Source organism: Bombina bombina, chromosome 6 (genome assembly GCF_027579735.1).
Source record: "Bombina bombina isolate aBomBom1 chromosome 6, aBomBom1.pri, whole genome shotgun sequence".
Lineage (NCBI taxonomy): Eukaryota > Metazoa > Chordata > Amphibia > Anura > Bombinatoridae > Bombina > Bombina bombina.
The window spans coordinates 745,346,817-745,367,792 of NC_069504.1; the positions used below are offsets into that span (position 1 = coordinate 745,346,817).

At 41.7% G+C, this 20,976-nt stretch overlaps 1 protein-coding gene across 1 annotated transcript in view; it reads left to right on the forward strand.

The window, feature by feature from the left end:
• Positions 1–20,976, forward strand: part of IKBKB (inhibitor of nuclear factor kappa B kinase subunit beta) — a 221,534-nt gene that overhangs the window by 94,242 nt on the left and 106,316 nt on the right. The window contains exon 11 of the mRNA XM_053718001.1: positions 15,339–15,533. Coding sequence (XP_053573976.1) covers positions 15,339–15,533 — 195 coding nt within the window. The remainder of the gene's footprint in view (positions 1–15,338; positions 15,534–20,976) is intronic.

Below are 20,976 nucleotides of genomic sequence, written 5' to 3' on the forward strand. Positions count from 1 at the left end.
CTCCTTCCGATAAACATTCTGGAACTGAGAGCGATATTCAATGCTCTTCAGGCTTGGCCTCAACTAGCTGTGGTCAGGTTCATCAGATTTCAGTCGGACAATATCACGACTGTAGCCTATATCAACCATCAGGGGGGAACAAGGAGCCCCCTGGCAATGATGGAGGTTTCAAAGATAATTCTATGGGCAGAGGTTCACTCTTGCCATCTCTCTGCTATATATATCCCAGGAGTAGAGAACTGGGAGGCGGACTTTCTAAGTCGGCAGACTTTTCATCCGGGGGAGTGGGAGCTCCATCCAGAGGTATTTGCCCAGCTGATTCAACTATGGGGCAAACCAGAACTGGATCTGATGGCGTCTCGTCAGAACGCCAAACTTCCTTGTTACGGGTCCAGGTCAAGGGATCCCTAGGCAGCGCTTATAGATGCTCTAGCAGTGCCCTGGTCCTTCAGTCTGGCTTACGTGTTTCCACCATTTCCTCTCCTCCCTCGTCTGATTGCCAAGATCAAGCAGGAGAGAGCTTCGGTGATTTTGATAGCACCTGCGTGGCCACGCAGGACTTGGTATGCAGATCTGGTGGACATGTCATCCTTTCCACCATGGTCTCTGCCGCTGAGGCAGGACCTTCTACTTCAAGGTCCTTTCAAACATCCAAATCTAATTTCTCTGCGTCTGACTGCTTGGAGATTGAACGCTTGATTTTATCAAAACGGCTCGTAAGCCTGTCACCAGGAAAATCTATCATAAGATATGGTGTAAATATCTTCATTGGTGTGACTCCAAGGGTTACTCGTGGAGTAAGGTCAGGATTCCTAGGATATTATCCTTTCTCCAAGAAGGATTGGAAAAGGAATTGTCAGCTAGTTCCTTAAAGGGACAGATTTCTGCTCTGTCTATTCTTTTGCACAAGCGTCTGGCAGATGTTCCAGACGTTCAGGCGTTTTGTTAGGCTTTAGTTAGAATCAAGCCTGTGTTTAAACCTGTTGCTCCGCCATGGAGTTTAAATTTAGTTCTTAAAGTTCTTCAAGGGGTTCCGTTTGAACCTTTGCATTCCATAGATATCAAGCTTTTATCTTGGAAAGTTCTATTTTTAGTAGCTATCTCTTCGGCTCGAAGAGTTTCAGAGTTGTCTGCCTTACAGTGAGATTCCCCTTATCTGATCTTCCATGCAGATAAGGTAGTTTTGCGTACCAAACCTGGGTTTCTTCCTAAGGTGGTATCTAATAAGAATATCAATCAGGAAATTGTTGTTCCATCACTGTGTCCTAATCCTTCCTCAAAGAAGGAACGTCTGTTACACAATCTTGACGTGGTTCATGCTTTAAAATTTTATTTACAAGCTACTAAGGCTTTTCGTCAAACATCTGCATTGTTTGTTGTCTACTCTGGACAGAGGAGAGGCCAAAAGGCTTCGGCAACCTCTCTTTCTTTTTGGCTGAGAAGCATAATCCGTTTAGCTTATGAGACTTCTAGCCAGCAGCCTCCTGAATGAATTACAGCTCATTCTACTAGAGCGGTAGCTTCCACATGGGCTTTTAAACATGAGGCCTCTGTTGAACAGATTTGTAAAGCGGAACTTGGTCTTCGCTTCATACTTTTTCTAAATTCTACAAATTTAATACTTTTGCTTCCTCGGAGGCTATTTTTGGGAGAAAGGTCTTACAGGCAGTGGTGCCTTCCGTTAAGTTCCTGCCTTGTCCCTCCCTTCATCTGTGTCCTAAAGCTTTGGTATTGGTATCCCACAAGTAATGGATGAACCCGTGGACTGGATACACCTTACAAGAGAAAACAAGATTTATGCTTACCTGATAAATTTCTTTCTCTTGTGGTGTATCCAGTCCACAGCCCGCCCTGTCATTTTCAGGCAGGTGTTTTTTATTTTAAAACTACAGTCACCACTGCACCCTATAGTTTCTCCTTTTTTCTTCTTGTCTTCGGTCGAATGACTGGAGGTGGGGGTTAGGGGAGGAGCTATATAGACAGCTCTGCTGTGGTTGTCCTCTTGCAACTTCCTGTTGGGAAGGAGAATATCCCACAAGTAATTGATGAACTCGTGGACTGGATACACCACAAGAGAAAGAAATTTATCAGGTAAGCATAAATTTTGTTTTTCATAAAATCTTATAATTTACTATAAAAAAATTATAAAATATGAGGAAAAAATGGAAATAAAACACACTTTCTTTTTAAAGACACAATGGGGGGTAGTTATCAAGCCGTCTACTTTTCTGCCTTCGCCGGCCCAATACGCTCGCCTACCTTCGCAGCCGCGGACCTGAAAAAATACGCCTAAGTTATCAAACAAAGCTGTCAAAAAGCCGCGGGGCGATGAGCAGCGGACTGTGAGAGTTATCACTCATCCGATCTCGCTGCTCTTCGGCTTTTTCCCAGCTTTATTGCTAGCCTGTCACTAAGCACTCACACTAAACTACACTCTTCTATCCCTATACCGGCGCCCCCAGAGCCTCCCGCAACTCAATAAAGTTACTAACCCCTAAACCGTCGCTCCTAGACCCTGCCGCAACTCTGATAAATGTATTAACCCCTAAACCGCCGCTCCCGGACACCGCTGCCACCTACATTATACCTAGTAACCCCTATCCTGCCCCCCCTACACCGTCGTCACCTATAATAAATGTATTAACCCCTATCCTGCCCCCCACTACACCGCCGCCACTGTAATAAAATTATTAACCCCTAAACCTAAGTCTAACCCTAACGCCCCCCTAACTTAAATATTAATTAAATAAATCTAAATAATATTTCTATTATTAACTAAATTAATCCTATTTAAAACTAAATACTTACCTGTAAAATAAACCCTAATATAGCTACAATATAAATAATAATTATATTGTAGCTATCTTTGGATTTATATTTATTTTACAGGTAACTTTGTATTTATTTTAGCTAGTTAGAATAGTTATTAAATAGTTATTAACTATTTAATAACTACCTAGCTAAAAGAAATACAAAATTACCTGTAAAATAAATCCTAACCTAAGTTACAATTAAACCTAATACTACACTATCATTAAATTAATTAAATAAACTACCTACAAATAACTACAATTAAATACAATTACATAAACTAACTAAAGTACAAAAAATAAAAAAATAAGTTACAAACATTTTAAAAATATTACAACAATTTTAAGCTACTTACACCTAATCTAAGCCCCCTAATAAAATAACAAACCCCCCCCAAAATAAAAAAAATGCCCTACCCTATTCTAAATTAAATAAAGTTCAAAGCTCTTTTACCTTACCAGCCCTTAAAAGGGCCATTTGTGGGGGCATGCCCCAAAAAGTTCAGCTTTTTTGCCTGTAAAAGAAAAATACAACCCCCCCCCCAACATTAAAACCCACCACCCACATACCCATAATCTAACCCAAACCCCCCTTACAAAAACCTAACACTAATCCCCTGAAGATCATCCTACCTTGAGTCGTCTTCACTCAGCCGAGCAGCGATGGAACCGAAGTGGACATCCGGAGCGGAAGAAGTTAATCCTCCAAGCGGCGCTGAAGAAATCTTCCATCCGATGAAGTCATCATCCAGGCGGCGCTAAAGAAGTCTTCGATCCAGGCGATGTCATCTTCCAAGAGGCGCTGAAGAGGTCTTCTATCCGGGCGATGTCATCTTCCAAGCCGGGTCTTGAATCTTCCTCCCGCCGACGCGGAACCTCCTTCTTCACCGACGGACTACGACGAATAAAGGCTCCTTTAAGGATGGCGTCCCCTCAATTCCGATTGGCTGATAGGATTCTATCAGCCAATCGGAATTAAGATAGGAAAAATCTGATTGGCTGATGGAATCAGCCAATCAGATTGAGCTCGCATTCTATTGGCTGTTCCGATCAGCCAATAGAATGCGAGCTCAATCTGATTGGCTGATTCCATCAGATTGAGCTCGCATTCTATTGGCTGTTCCGATCAGCCAATAGAATGCAAGCTCAATCTGATTGGCTGATTCCATCAGCCAATCAGATTTTTCCTACCTTAATTCCGATTGGCTGATAGAATCCTATCAGCCAATCGGAATTGAGGGGACGCCATCTTGGATGACGTCTCTTAAAGGAGCCTTCATTCGTCGTAGTCCGTCAGTGAAGAAGGAGGTTCCGCGTCGGCGGGAGGAAGATTCAAGACCCGGCTTGGAAGATGACATCGCCCGGATAGAAGACCTCTTTAGCGCCTCTTGGAAGATGACATCGCCCGGATCAAAGACTTCTTCAGCGCCGCCTGGATGATGACTTCATCGGATGGAAGATTTCTTCAGCGCCGCTTGGAGGATTAACTTCTTCCGCTCCGGATGTCCACTTCGGCTCCATCGCTGCTCGGCTGAGTGAAGACGACTCAAGGTAGGATGATCTTCAGGGGATTAGTGTTAGGTTTTTGTAAGGGGGGTTTGGGTTAGATTAGGGGTATGTGGGTGGTGGGTTTTAATGTTGGGGGGGGTTGTATTTTTCTTTTACAGGCAAAAGAGCTGAACTTTTTGGGGCATGCCCCCACAAATGGCCCTTTTAAGGGCTGGTAAGGTAAAAGAGCTTTGAACTTTATTTAATTTAGAATAGGGTAGGGCATTTTTTTATTTTGGGGGGGTTTGTTATTTTATTAGGGGGCTTAGATTAGGTGTAAGTAGCTTAAAATTGTTGTAATTTTTTAAAATGTTTGTAACTTATTTTTTTATTTTTTGTACTTTAGTTAGTTTATGTAATTGTATTTAATTGTAGTTATTTGTAGGTAGTTTATTTAATTAATTTAATGATAGTGTAGTATTAGGTTTAATTGTAACTTAGGTTAGGATTTATTTTACAGGTAATTTTGTATTTCTTTTAGCTAGGTAGTTATTAAATAGTTAATAACTATTTAATAACTATTCTAACTAGCTAAAATAAATACAAAGTTACCTGTAAAATAAATATAAATCCTAAGATAGCTACAATATAATTATTATTTATATTGTAGCTATATTAGGGTTTATTTTACAGGTAAGTATTTAGTTTTAAATAGGAATAATTTATTAAAGTATAGTGTAGTGTTAGGTGTAATTGTAACTTAGGTTAGGATTTATTTTACAGGTAAATTTCAGTTTATTTTAGCTAGGTAACTATTAAATAGTTAATAACTATTTAATAGCTATTGTACCTAGTTAAAATAAATTGAAAGGTGCCTGTAAAATAAAAATAAATCCTAAGATAGCTACAATATAATTATTATTTATATTGTAGCTATATTAGGGTTTATTTTAAAGGTAAGTATTTAGTTTTAAATAGGATTAATTTAGTTAATAATAAAAATATTATTTAGATTTATTTAATTAATATTTAAGTTAGGGGGGCGTTAGGGTTAGTGTTAGACTTAGGTTTAGGGGTTAATAATTTTATTACAGTGGCGGCCGCGTAGTGGGGGGCAGGATAGGGGTTAATTAAATTTATTATAGGTGGCGACGGTGTAGGGGGGGCAGATTAGGGGTTAATAAATGTATTATAGGTGGCGACGGTGTAGGGGGGGCAGGATAGGGGTTAATACATTTAATATAGGTTGCGGCGGGTTCAGGGAGCGGCGGTTTAGGGGTTAATACATTTATTATAGTTGCGGTGGGCTCCGGGAGCGGCAGTTTAGGGGTTAATATGTATAGAGTAGCTTGCGGTGGGCTCCGGGAGCGGCGGTTTAGGGGGTAATAACTTTATTTAGTTGCGGCGGTGTAGGGGGGGCAGATTAGTGGTGTTTAGACTCGGGGTACATGTTAGGGTGTTAGGTGCAGACAGCTCCCATAGAAATCAATGGGATGTCTGTCAGCAGCGAACTTGTACTTTCGCTATGGTCAGACTCCCATTGATTCCTATGGGATCCGCCGCCTCCAGGGGTGGAGGTTTGAAAACCAGGTATGCTGGGCCGTAAAAGTGCAGAGCGTACCTGCTAGTCATTTGATAACTAGCAAAAGTAGTGAGATTGTTCCGCATTTGTGTGCGGAACATCTGGAGTGACGTAAGAATCAATCTGTGTCGGACTGAGTCCGGCGGATCGAAGTTTACGTCACAAAATTCTACTTTTGCCGGTCTCGAGCCTTTGATAACTAAGGCGAATCAGCCTCGCCACAAATACGCTGCGGAATTCCAGCGTATTTGAGGTTGACGGCTCGATAACTTCCCCCCATAGAGTCCACGGATTTCATTCTTACTTGTGGGATATTCACCTCCTGGTCAGCAGGAGGAGGCAAAGAGCACCACAGCAGATCTGCTATATATAGCTCCTCCCACTCCAGTCATTCTCTTTTCCTACATTAGTGATAGGAAGAGGTAAAGTGAGGTGTTAGTTGTAGATTCTTCAATCAAGTGTTTATTATTTTAAAGTATTACCAGAGTGTGCTACTTTGTTCTAGGATCTAGCCGTAGTCCATATCAGTCTCTGCAGTAGAGCATTTGGTGGCTTTAGAGCAATGGGAACTTGTGGGACATAATTCTCACTGCGCCTCCCATATACTGTTGCTGCCCTAACCTGGAAAAATCTGAGGGATATTTCTCAGTGTTTTCTTTTAATTCACAGGTCCATGTGAGGAATAGGACTTAACAAACCTGGGAGCTGCCTTTGCTGTCGGGCAGAATGTGAGGTAAGTGCCGATTTTTATTCTGGGGTTAAAAGAACAAAGAATAACTCAGAAGAATTTGGCCACTCACGTTGTGAATAGGACATATAAGGATGCCCTTAGTGGAAGTTATTGGCACTTTATATTATTCAGGTATGATTTCTCCTTTATATTTAGGAGATTATAGTTGACAGCTACACGCAGGCAAACATTTGCCACGCATCTCCCGGCGGTTGCATAGTCAAACATACTGTCTGGGAGATGACTGTACTGACATCGCTCTCAGCGAGCGTAATTGGGTTAATTTACACTGTGCTTGTTATTAGTAATTCTCCTTTTTCACTCAGGAGACTATTTGGCATTGGGACAATTTAACGATTGCATTGACACATCTCCCGGCGGTTACATAAATAATCATGCCGACCGGGAGATGACTGCTTTATTTATTTAGTATTTCTCCTTTCATTCCCAGGAGATTATTCTTATTACACATTGGAGCAATGTAACATTTGCAAACTTCTCCAGGCGGTTACATAAACATCATGCCGACCGGGAGCTTCCTTTTTTGTTAACGCCCACGACGGGTGGTCCCTTGGGAGGCGGCATTTGCATAGCGCGCCTTTTTTCCCCTTCTCTTCCGGAGAGTTTTAAATTATGCTGCGCAAGAGGAAGTTGTGCAGTCACTGGTCCTATTACGCTTTTTCACATATATTTAGTGTAATTAGGACTGGAGTCTGTCTTCCCGGTTGCGGTGCAGTTCCGGATCGCCATGTCCTACTCTGAGGGAGTTAGTTCTTGATTTCGGCAGGCACCTCAGCAGCTTAATGCTGAGGGATACGGTTGAATTGCACTTTTAGTTAGGCTATTTACACAAGCTTATTAAAAGGAACAGAGAAAGGTTTCCTTTTTAAAATAAAGAGTTACGTTTATGATTTAAAGAGACAGTAACAATTGTTAATGTGTAAATTTTATTAAAAGACTTGCAGCTGTTTATTTGTTATTTCATCCTTTGTGACGTAGAATGGAACAAGCACAAAAAATAAGGAGTTACTTTTAAGATTTAAAGTGACAATAACAATTTTTCTGTGTATATTTTATTTCAGCTGTTTATTTGTTAATTCATCCTTTGTGACTTAGGATGAAACAAGAGCGCACAAGAATTGAGTTACTTTTCACATTTAAATGAACAGTAACGTTTTTTATGTGAAAAATGTATTAAAATGTATTTTATTTTCTGAACTTACTCCCTCTAAGGCATTTGCTGTTTGGGAGTCTGTTACCAATGGTCAAGTTATGCCACAAATTTCTCCTATCAGTGTCCCTCGAAATTTTATGGCCCACATGCAGTGCCTGGCGTTTCCTTCAAACTCCGCTCGGAGTTATGATGCATTATATGTTTTTCCCACGAGGTAGAAAACATTACTACAGGAGTTGCTATTCCAAATGGTTCCTCCATGTTACTGAGGGAGGCAGATACTTTGGGATTATCTGAGAGAGAATTCTCAGTCTCAGATGGAATTGGTAATTTTTAACTATCCTGGGCGACCCCGACATAGTACATCCAGTAAAGACATTTCCGGTGTAACCTATACTAGTGCGATTATAGGGATGGATGCATTCCCTATATTTACAAAACTGTTTCCCATAGCCGACTCAGCTAAGGAAGCTGGACAAACATTCCCTAGGTGGGAAGGAGTAGTTTCAACTTAGCTAAGAGATCTACTATACCCTTAGAGGATAGTTGGGTTTTTTAAAAAAGGTCCTATGGACAAAATTTAGAAATGGGATGTACACCAGGGCTTACAATGGCAACCAACTGTGTACTTTGCTACCGTCACTAGTGTGACGGCATATTGGTTTAGTGCGTTGTCTGATGCTATTAAGTCAGAAGCTTCCCTGGATAAGATCCAGGACTGGATAAAGGCTTTTAAATTGGCTAATTCCTTTATTTCAATTTCTTCCATTCCAGTTATCAAACTGGGAGCATAGGTTGCTGTGTTCCAGCTCATGGAACCTTATAGTTGGAGCCCTGTTCTACGGATATATGCTCTAAGCCTAAGCTTTTGGTGATTCCTTACCAGGAGCAGACCTTGTTGGGACCTGGTTTGACGGAATAATAAAAACAAAAACATAGCCTGCTGTTGAATCAAAGACAGCATGGAGGACATGCCCCCGATCCGGGATCAGATCTTGTAAGGGGCTGACTTTTTTGGTGTGAATCCAAGGGATACTCGTGGAGTAGAATTAGGATTCCTAGAATTTAGTTTTTTCTCCAAGATGGATTGAAGAAGGGTTTATCGGCAAGTTCCCTAAGGGATCAGATCTCTGCCTTGTCTATTTTGTTACATAAACGTCTGGCGGATGTCCCAGATGTTCAATCCTTTTGTCAGGCTTTGGTTAGACTCAGGCCTGTGTTTAAACCAATTACTCCTCCATGGAGTCTGAATTTAGTTCTCAAAGTTCTTCAAGGGGTTCCGTTTGAGCCTATGCATTCCATAGATATTATGTTGTTATCTTGGAAAGTTTTATTTCTTGTTGCCATTTCTTCAGCTCGAAGAGTGTCTGAACTTTCGGCATTACAATACAATTCTCCTTGCCTTATTTTTCATTCGGATGAGGTTTGCGTATTAACTTAGGGTTCCTTCCTAAGGTTGTTTCAAACAGGAGCTTTAATCAGGAACTTGTGGTTCCTTCCTTGTGTATTAATCCTTTTTCTCCAAAGGAACGTCTTTTGCACTATGTGGACGTGGTCTGTTTTAAAATTTTTATTTACAAGCAACTAAGGACTTTCGTCAGAGGTTTTCTTTATTTGTCGTTTTCTCTGGGAAACGTAAGGGTTAGAAAGCTACGACTACCTCTCTTTCTTTTTGGCTGAATAGTATAATCTGTTTGGCTTATGAGACTGCTGGACAGCAGTCTCCTGAAAGAGTTACGACTCATTCCACTAGGGCTGTTGCTTCCTCGTGGGCCAACTGAGGCCAGACCATGTTCTTTGCTTTTTTTGCAAGTTATAGGGCAATAAGTACAAGTAGCACTTTACTATTTCCAAACCATTTTTTTTTCAATATTAGCGATAGTTACATTGTAACACTGATATCTATCAGGAATCCCTGAATAACCCTTTACATATATATATATATATATTTTTTAAAGAAGACAACCTAAGGTATTAAACATGGGGTATTTTGACTCTTTCCATGCAACCATTTTACCACCAATTTATGCCAAAGTTTGGGGGGAGAAAAGTGGTGATTTTTTGACAAAATAGCAATTTAAGAATATATTTACTGAGAACGTTGAGGGTTACTGCCAAATAACACCCCAATATGTCTTTAGCAGCATCTCCTGAGTACAGTGATACCACCCATGTATAGGTGTGTCTGGTTCTCTGGGGGCTAAAAGGCCTTATTTTTAGGGGACGCATTCCAGTTTTCCAACTTGATATTTTCACATCTGTCATCATGCACCCATGTCTTATTTGGGACATTTCTGAAGCTGGCCAATTGATTTTACCCCCATCCAACCATATATTTTTGAAAAGTAGACACCCTAGGGTATTTCAAATGCTGGTATTTTAACACTTTCCATGCACTAATTCAACCACCAGTCTTTGTCAAACATTTGGGTAGTCATTTTTTGTGTTATTTTTCACACACATTGTACTTTAGGCATGGATTCTCACTTCCTGTTATGTGTTACTGTCAAAAAACAACACAATATGTGTTCAACAACATCTCCTGAGTTCAGCGATACCGCCCATGTATGGGTGTGTCGGGTTCTCTGGGGGCTAAATGGCCTTATTTTTAGGGGACGCATTCCAGTTTTTCAACTTGGAATTTTCACATCCCATGCACCCATGTCCTATTTAGGAAATTTCTGAAGCCAGCCAATGTAATTTGCCCCCATCAAACCATATATTTTTGAAAAGTAGACATCCTAGGGTATTTGAAATACTGGTATTTTAACACTTTCCATGCACTAATTCCACCACTAGTCTTTGTCAACTAAAGGGCAGTCATTTTTTTGTGTTATTTTTCACACACATTGTAATTTAGACATGGATTCTCAGCTCCTGTTATGTGTTACTGCGAAAGAAGACCTCAATATGTGTTCACCAACATCTCCTGAGTACAGTGATACCACCTATGCATAGGTTTGTTGGCTTGTTTGGGGTGTGCAATGCCAAATGTCTGACATGCGTTTGTGATTTTTTTTTCACATTTAACATATTTTCTTTGCCTTTCGTCTTTTTGGGGGTCTTTTTACATACCCCAATTTATTTGTTTTCCATGAATGTGCATATGTTTGAAAAGTTGACACCCCAAGGTATTATATATGGAGTGCTTTGATGCCTTTGATGCAACCGTTTTAGCCAGAAAATTGGAGAAAGTGTATGGTGGTAATTTTTCAATTTTCATTTTTACACACACATTGCTTTTTGACTATGATTTAGGAGAGACTGTTGTAAGTTATTGCAAAAAACACTCCAGGTTGTTTTCTGCAAGACCTCCTGAGTACACCTATGCCCCCCATGCATAGGTTTGCCAGGATTTTGGGAAGGTTCAGTTACAGTTTTATGACTTGTAATTTTATTTATTAAAAGTGAGAGTATTTCTTCTGATAGCCCTATCATTCGTTTGGAGCCTATCACATACCCCATTTTTATTTATTGCCATGAATGTGCAGATTTTTGAAATGTTGACACCCCAAGGTATAGTATATGGTGTGCTTTGATGCAACTGTTTTAGCCAAAAAAATTGGAGAAAGTGTAGGTAAGGTGGTAATTTTTCAATTTTCATTTTTACACACACATTGCTTTTTGACTATGATTTAGGAGAGACTGTTGTAAGTTATTGCAAAAAAACACTCCAGGTTATTTTCTGCAAGGCACCCTGAGAACACCTATGTCCCCCATGCATAGGTTTGACAGGGGTTTTGGTAAAAAAAAAAAAAACAGCCCCAATATTAGAAAAAAATAGTAGAGTAGTGAAATGTAAAAATCTGGCACAGTAAAAGTAAAAAAACAATTAAAAAAAACATCTAACAGTAAACATAACCAAAAAAAAAAAAATAACAGCAAATGTATTTATTTTTTAAAAATGGACCATTGTATGGTACCGCTTGAAGCAGTCCCCAATGCAGAGTCCAGGCTGTCCAGGGCAATCAGGACAGTGATATATGGTGTCCCTTCTCAGCCCCCTCTTGGTACAGACTCTGCATTTTTTTTTTGTGGTTTCTGCTTTGCGGCAGTAGGGGGGATTTTAAAAATAAAATGGGTAGCCCCAACTCTGCTCTCTCCTATCACTGCCCGGGGGAGCAGGTGCATCTTGGTACAAAATCCCTGAAATGATCTGGAGCTGAAACTGTAAAAAAAATGTCTCTTTCATTCCGGGATTTGCTTTTTTGAACAACAAACAAGAGTTGTGGGTTGCAATCTGCATTAGGTAAATTGCAACCTTTTTGTACCAGGCCCTTGTCTTCCGCATAATTAGGTAGGGCTGCAACAGCTGATCTGCCAGATCAACCCCACCCATATGCCGGATATAAGACTTGATGCACACTGACTTCCTTATGATCTCAGCTCTGCCACGTACAGAGAGCGCCACTGTCCTCTCTGTGTGTATGGTGGTAAGAAGGTATACATCCTTCTTGTCTCTGTACTTAAGTGCCAACAGCTCCTCTTGGCACAGAGCTGAGGTCTCCCCCCTTCGTAGCTGGGTGCGGGCAAGTTGTCTTGGGAAACCTGTGCAGTTCTTTTTAATTGTACCGCAAGCTACTGTATCAAACCAATACAGTAGCTTGAACAAAAGGACACTTGTATAAAAATTGTCTAAGTACAAGTGATACCCTTTGTTCATTAGGAGTAATATCAGGTCCCAGACAATCTTGCCAGTGGTTCCCATATGTTCTGGGCAACCTGGAGGGCAAAGGTGGCTATCCTTTCCCTCATACACCCGGAAGTCCTGAGTATACCCAGTCTCACCCTCACAGAGCTTATACACCTTTACCCCATACCTGGAGCGCTTGGAAGGAATATACTGCTTGAATCCCAGCCTTCCTTTATACTTCATCAGGGATTCATCAACGCATATATTCCTTCCAGGTGTATAAGCCTCTGCAAACCTGGCAGAAAAGTGGGTAATCAGGGGGCGAATTTTATGCAGCCTGTCAAATTGGGGATGCTCCCTAGGGGGGCACAGGCTGTTGTCGCTGAAGTGCATGAAATGCAGAATCATTTCATACCTCTTCCTCGACATAGTCTGGGAGAAAATAGGGGTAGAGCAGATGGGGCTACTGCAACAGTAGGAGCGAATGGAGGGTTTCTTTATGATGCCTATCAGCATAGTCAATGCCCAGAATTTTTTTAAATTCTGGCACATTGATGGGGGCCCATTGCTGCTTTGCCAAATATGTTTCAGGCTTTGCAGCACGGAACTGATGGGCATAAATATTAGTTTGGGCGACAATGTTCCCCAATATATCATCGCCCAGAAACACCTCCAAAAACTGTTGGGGGCTAAAACCTGCCACATCTATATTTATGCCAGGATTTGCTGTGAAGGGTGGGATATCTGGCCTCTGGAGATGAGGCGTTGCCCACTCTTCAGCAGCAATGGCAGCAACACGCCTCCTTCTAGCAGGGGGGCTTGCAGCCACAGATACATCACTATCAGTTGAGACTGCATCTACTGATGTATCTGAGCATATGGCAGGGTCAAAATTGGGGTCTGAGTCAGACATAGAGGCATCTGACTCTGACGCAAGGATGGCATACGCCTCCTCAGCACTATATGTTTTCTGTGACATTATTGTATCTGTCACAGAAAAAAATTACTAAAAAAATTTAAATTAAATTAATGAACTAAATGGCTCTGAAAAGAGCCTTTGGGGTTTTAAAAAATTACAACAAAAAAATTAACCCTTAAAAAATGCACAGACAGCAAAAAAGTACAGCTATGCTACTGCCAGTGATTTATAGCGATCACTGGCAAGCTAGTGGTTAATGGCTCTGAAAATTAAATTAACTAAATGGCTCTGAAAGGAGCCTTTGGGTTTTTAAAAAATTAAAGCAAAAAAATTAACCCCTAAAAAAATGCACAGACAGCAGAAAAGTACAGCTATGCTACTGCCAGTGATTTATAGCGATCACTGGCAAGCTAGGGGTTAATGTCTCTGAAAATAGCCTTTGGGTCTCTCAATTTTTAACAAATAAATTAAATTCATTTCTCTCTTCTAAACATGGGTCTCTCTCTCTCTCATCCACTCTCTCTCTCTCTCTCTCATCCACTCTCTCTCTCTCTCTCTCTCTCTCTCTCTCTCTCTCTCTCTCTCTCTCTCTCATCCACTCTCTCTCTCTCTCTCTCTCTCTCTCTCATCCACTCTCTCTCTCTCTCTCTCATCCACTCTCTCTCTCTCATCCACTCTCTTTCTCTCTCTCTCTCATCCACTCTCTCTCTCTCTCTCTCGCTTCTGATGCTCTGCTACACTGCCGGGCTCCACGTGGAGCAAAAACGGAAGTGATCGCTCGTGGTGGAGTGATCAATCCAGTCCCGGTACTCTGGAACAGTATTGCAGGATGCCTTGACATCGAAGCATCACTGCAATACTGTTAGAGCGGCTGGAAGCAATCTCGATCGCTTCCAGTGCCGTACGTCCTCGGTCTTTAACTGTTTTTTTATTTTTTTTTAGGGAGTACGTCCTCAGTTGTTAAGGGGTTAAGAAGCAGTTCCTTGTATGTTTTCGGCTAATTAACAGGGCCCTGGTCTCACACTATTGGTTTAGAGCTCCTCTGCCGTCTTAAATTGTCCAGAGTAATGCTGGTGATTGCAGCTGGAAAGAAAACCAAACTATATAAAATGAGAGAGAGAAAAAAGCTAAAAAGATTGCTATGTATGATAAATCTCCATAAATGTCCATGTATTAAAAAAAGACTATAAAAAAGGGGGGTATCTATTTCTTATTCAATCCACACTTAGGCAGCTTCTGGGATCTCGGTCCTCACGGCCTCCACAACATTCGTCTGTAAGGAAAAGCAAGCACCAAGGCGCCAAATAGGTTCTTTACCTTTGTGTTTCTTTTTCATTCCTCTATTTGGTTCACTTGCATTGAGGATATCACACTATTTGACGCCTTGATATTTGCTCTGTCTGCTTGAGATGTCTGCCGGCAGCTTGATACATTTTACCTTTGTCTTACTTGTCTTTTGTTTAACCCATCTCACACATCTTTTCAGCGATTCAGTCCATCTTCAAGCCAAAGTTGTCACCTAAATGCCGCACTTGCACATCTATATTCCCACCAAATAACAGCACACCACTCTCCAGCTATATACTTTCTGGTGGAGATTTGCATATGTGAATATGTATATACTTGTGCATTCACTTTTTTAGCTTTGGATAACAGCTTTGTTTTCCGTCAGCTCTTTACCCAAGTCTCCTCCTGTGTGCCAGTTTGCCCCAACTCCATTCTTCTAATGTTCTAAACTTATCACATTTAATGATTTCCTTACTTACTAAAAGGTGAATCAGTTTGTGTTGATTCATCATAGCTGGAGCTGAGAACCACTGCTGCACACCAGCCTCTGTTGCATATCACAGCCTCTGCTTCTGTATGTTTAGTCTTTGTTTAGTCTTTGGGAATTAATGTTGAACTGGCTATTGCATGTTTGAACATGATGATGTAGGTTACACACAAATAAATAATTTGGTGGGGATTTCCATTAGTAATTTTATACTTTTTTGATGCACAGCTACTATCTGTTCAAAACATGGTCACTGGTCGAGTGCACACCTACCCAGTGACACCAGAGGATAATCTGCAGTCTCTGAAGCGCCACCTTCAGGAAGACACTGGGATACCAGAAGAGGAACAGGAACTACTGCAAGCCTCTGGCCTAGCGCTAAACCCTCACCAACCCATCATACAGTATGTCTCAGACAGAACGGTGAGTGCCCTTGTTCTACTGACACTAGCTTGTTTCAGCCCAATAAGAATGTGCACTTGACTTCTTTCATTCTTTTGTTAAAATCAGAGTTTACATTTGTTTAAATCTTGAATTTCCTTCTTAATACAAGGAGAGTCCACAACATCATTCCTTACTGTTGGGAAATACTGAACCTGGCCACCAGGAGAAGGCAAAGACACCCCAGCCAAAGGCTTAAATACCTCGCCCACTTCCCCTATCCCCCTGTCATTTTTTGCCTTTCGTCACAGGAGAATGGCAGAGAAGTGTCAGAAGATTTCAGAGTTGTTCCTCAGGAGGGATATATGCCTTTCGTTATGGAACTGGAGTTCTAAGTATTCTTGTCAGCCTTTCAGTGAGAGCATTGACGAAAGTTAGTCTGGAGATGCAGGGAGAGTCTTTCTGCAAACCCATCCAGACTGCCTGCTAACAGCAACTTAAGTAATCAGTGTTGACGAGTTTCACTGTCTGCTTCTTCATTCAAGTCCATGTCGGGAGCGATGCTACAAGGCTGTCACACTTGAGAGGCTGTTTTTCTGTTCCACAGCACGGATTCTGGTAAGATCGTTTCAATTTTTACTTATGTTGAAATTGCTGAAGACAGGGTCACGGTGTGACTCCTTTTATCTTTGTAGAATCATGGGTTAATATCTCCTGAGGGAGGTTTTTGAACAGTGGGGATTAATCAAATGTGTTCTTTGATTTATGCTGCTTTATGTGAGATTTATTTTGGGGCTCATAGACTGTTATGCGGTAACTGAACATACAAGTATTTCTCTTGTAAGGTGTATCCAGTCCACGGATCATCCATTACTTGTGGGATATTCTCCTTCCAGGAAGTTGCAAGAGGATCACCCACAGCAGAGCTGCTATATAGCTCCACCCCTAACTGCCATATCCAGTCATTCTCTTGCAACTCTCAACAAGCATGGGGGTAGTAAGAGAGAAGTGGTGAAACGTAGTTGTTTTTTTTCTTCAATCAAAAGTTTGTTGTTTTTAAATGGTACCGGAGTTGTACTATTTTGTCCCAGGCAGAAAATAGAAGAAGAATCTGCCTGTGATTTCTATGATCTTAGCAGGTTGTAACTAAGATCCATTGCTGTTCTCACACATGACTGAAGATAGAGGTAACTTCAGCGGGGGATTGGTGTGCAGGTTATCCTGCTATGAGGTATGTGCAGTTAAAATATTTTCTAGAAGATGTGAATGCTAGAAAATGCTGCTGATACCATATTTATGTAAGGTAAGCCTTAATACAGTGATTTAATAGTGACTGGCATCATGCTTACTTTCTGAGGTAATACTCTTATAGATTTACAATATAAAACGTTTGCTGGCATGTTTAAACGTTTTTATATATACTTTGGTGATAAAACTTTATTGGGGCCTAGTTTTTTTCCACATGGCTGACTTAAAATTTGCCTGGAAACAGTTTCCTGAGGCTTTCCACTGTTTTAATATGAGTGGGAGGGGCCTAATTTAGCGCTTTATTGCACAGTTACTTTTGCAGACTGAGACATCCAGCTTCCTCCAGGAGTCCCCTGAATGCTATAGGACCTCTCTTAAGGGCTCTTAGGCTTTCCAAAATCGTTTGTTGGGGAAGGTAGGCCCACAGCAAGGCTGTGGCAGTTTGGTGTGACTGTTAAAAAACGTCTATATTGTTTTTTTGTATCCGTTTTTTGAACTAAGGGGTTAATCATCCATTTGCAAGTGGGTGCAATGCTCTGTTAGCTTATTATACACACTGTAAAAATTTCGTTTGATTTACTGCTTTTTTTCACTGTTTTTCAAATTCTGACAAAATTTGTTTCTCTTAAAGGCACAGTACCGTTTTTATTTTTTGCTTGTTAACTTGATTTAAAGTGTTGTCCAAGCTTGCTGATCTCATTGCTAGTCTGTTTAAACATGTCTGACATAGAGGAAACTCCTTATTCATTATGTTTAGAAGCCATGGTGGAACCCCCTCTTAGAATGTGTACCAAATGTACTGATTTCACTTTAAGTAATAAAGATCATATTCTGAATTTAAAAAATGTATCACCAGAGGAATCTGACGAGGGGGAAGTTATGCCGACTAACTCGCCCCACGTGTCAGACCCTTTGACTCCCGCTCAAGGGACTCACTCTCTAATGGCGCCAAGTACATCTAGTGCGCCCATAGCGTTTACTTTACAAGACATGGCGGCGGTCATGGATAATACCCTGTCAGCGGTATTATCCAGACTACCTGGGTTTAGAGGAAAGCGAGACAGCTCTGGAGTTAGAAGAAATACAGAGCATACTGCCGCTTTAAGAGCTATGTCTGATACTCCCTCACAATATACAGAAGCTGAGGAAGGAGAGCTTCTTTCTGTGGGTGATGTTTCTGACTCGGGGAAAAAGATTCAACCTGATTCTGATATGTCTACATTTAAATTTAAGCTTGAACAACTCCGCGTGTTGCTCAGGGAGGTTTTAGCTGCTCTGAATGACTGTGATACAATTGCAGTGCCAGAAAAATTGTGTAGATTGGACAAATACTATGCAGTGCCGGTGTGCACTGATGTTTTACCAATACCTAAAAGGTTTACAGAAATTATTACTAAGGAATGGGATAGACCAGGTGTGCCGTTCTCTCCCCCTCCTATTTTTAAGAAAATGTTTCCAATAGATGCCACCACACGGGACTTATGGCAGACAGTCCCTAAGGTGGAGGGAGCCGTTTCTACCCTAGCTAAGAGTACTACTATCCCTGTCAAGGACAGTTGTGCTTTTTCAGATCCAATGGATAAAAATTTAGAGGGTTACCTTAAGAAAATGTTTATTCAACAAGGTTTTATTCTACAGCCCCTTGCATGCATTTCCCCTGTCACTGCTGCTGCGGCTTTCTGGTTTGAGTCTCTGGAAGAGGCTTTACAGGTAGAGACCCCATTGGATGACATACTTGACAAGCTTAGAGCAATAAGCTAGCCAATTCTTTTGTTTCTGATGCCATTGTTCATTTGACTAAACTAACGGCTAAAAATTCTGGTTTTGCTATTCAAGCGCGCAGGGCGCTATGGCTTAAATCATGGTCAGCTGATGTTACTTCAAAGTCTAAGCTGCTTAACATTCCCTTCAAGGAGCAAACCCTATTCGGGCCTGGTTTGAAGGAGATCATTTCTGATATCACTGGAGGAAAAGGTCATGCCCTTCCTCAGGATAGGTCCAAATCAAGGGCCAAACAGACTAATTTTCGTGCCTTTCGAAACTTCAAGGCGAGTACGGCATCAACTTCCTCTAATGCAAAACAAGAGGGAACTTTTGCTCATTCCAAGTCGGTCTGGAGACCTAACCAGACCTGGAACAAAGGTAAGCAGGCCAAAAAGCCTGCTGCTGCCCCTAAGACAGCATGAAGTATCAGCCCCCTATCCGGTAACGGATCTAGTAGTGGGCAGGCTTGGGCAAGAGATGTCCAGGATCCCTGGGCGTTGGAAATTGTATCCCAGGGATATCTTCTGGACTTCAAAGCTTCTCCTCCAAAAGGGAGATTTCACATTTCACAATTATCTGCAAACCAGATAAAGAGAGAGGCATTCTTACACTGTGTTCAAGACGTCCTAGTTATGGGAGTGATCCATCCAGTTCCACAGGAGGAACAAGGACAGGGATTTTACTCAAATCTGTTTGTGGTTCCCAAAAAAGAGGCAACCTTTAGACCAATTTTAGATCTCAAGATTTTAAACAAATTTCTCAGAGTTCCATCATTCAAGATGGAGACTATTCGTACCATCCTACCTATGATCCAGGAGGGTCAATACATGACTACAGTGGATTTAAAGAATGCTTATCTTCACATTTCGATACACAAAGATCATCATCGGTTTCTCAGGTTTGCCTTCCTGAACAGGCTTTACCAGTTTGTAGCTCTTCCCTTTGGGTTAGCTACAGCCCCAAGAATCTTTACAAAGGTTCTGGGGTCACTTCTGGCGGTCCTAAGACCGCGGGGCATAGCAGTGGCCCCTTATTTAGACGACATTCTGATACAGGCGTCAAATTTCCAAATTGCCAAGTCTCATACGGACATAGTTCTGGCATTTCTGAGGTTGCATGGGTGGAAGGTGAACGAGGAAAAGAGTTCTCTATCCCCTCTCACAAGAGTCTCCTTTCTGGGAACTCTAATAGAGTCTGTAGAAATGAGGATTTACCTGACAGAGTCCAGGTTATCAAAACTTCTAAATTCCTGCCGTTTTCTTTATTCCACTTCTCGCCCTTCGGTGGCTCAGTGTATGGAAGTAATCGGCTTAATGGTAGCGGCAATGGACATAGTGCCGTTTGCACGTCTACATCTCAGACCGCTGCAACTATGCATGCTCAGTCAGTGGAATGGGGATTACACAGATTTGTCCCTTCTACTAAATCTGGATCAAGAGACCAGGGATTCTCTTCTCTGGTGGCTATCTCGGGTCCATCTGTCTAAGGGAATGACCTTTGGACAATTGTAACGACAGGTGCCAGCCTTCTAGGCTGGGGGGCAGCCTGGAACTCCCTGAAGGCTCAGGGATCGTGGACTCAGGAGGAGACACTCCTTCCAATAAACATTCTGGAACTAAGAGCGATATTCAATGCTCTTCAGTCTTGGCCTCAGCTAGCGACAATGAGGTTCATCAGATTTCAGTCAGACAACATCACGACTGTGGCTTACATCAGCCATCAAGGGGGAACAAGGAGTTCCCTAGCGATGTTAGAAGTCTCAAAGATAATTCACTGGGCAGAGATTCACTCTTGACACCTATCAGCTATCCATATCCCAGGTGTAGAGAACTGGGAGGCGGATTTTCTAAGTCAACAGACTTTTCATCCAGGGGAGTGGGAACTACATCCGGAGGTGTTTGCACAATTGATTCATCGTTGGGGCAAACTAGAACTGGATCTCATGGCGTCTCGCCAGAACGTCAAGCTTCCTTGTTACGGATCCAGGTCCAGGGACCCCAAGGCAACGCTGATAGATGCTCTAGCAGATCCTTGGTCCTTCAACCTGGCTTATGTGTTTCCACCGTTTCCTCTGCTCCCTCGTCTGATTGCCAAAATCAAGCAGGAGAGAGCATCAGTGATCTTGATAGCGCCTGCGTGGCCACGCAGGACTTGGTATGCAGATCTGGTGGACATGTCATCCTTTCCACCATGGACTCTGCCGCTGAGACAGGACCTTCTACTTCAAGGTCCTTTCAACCATCCAAATCTAATTTCTCTGAAACTGACTGCCTGGAGATTGAACGCTTGATTTTATCAAAGCGTGGCTTCTCCGAGTCAGTCATTGATACCTTAATTCAGGCACGAAAGCCTGTCACCAGGAAAATCTATCATAAGATATGGCGTAAATATCTTTATTGGTGTGAATCCAATGGCTACTCATGGAGTAAGGTCAGGATTCCCAGGATATTATCTTTTCTCCAAGAAGGTTTGG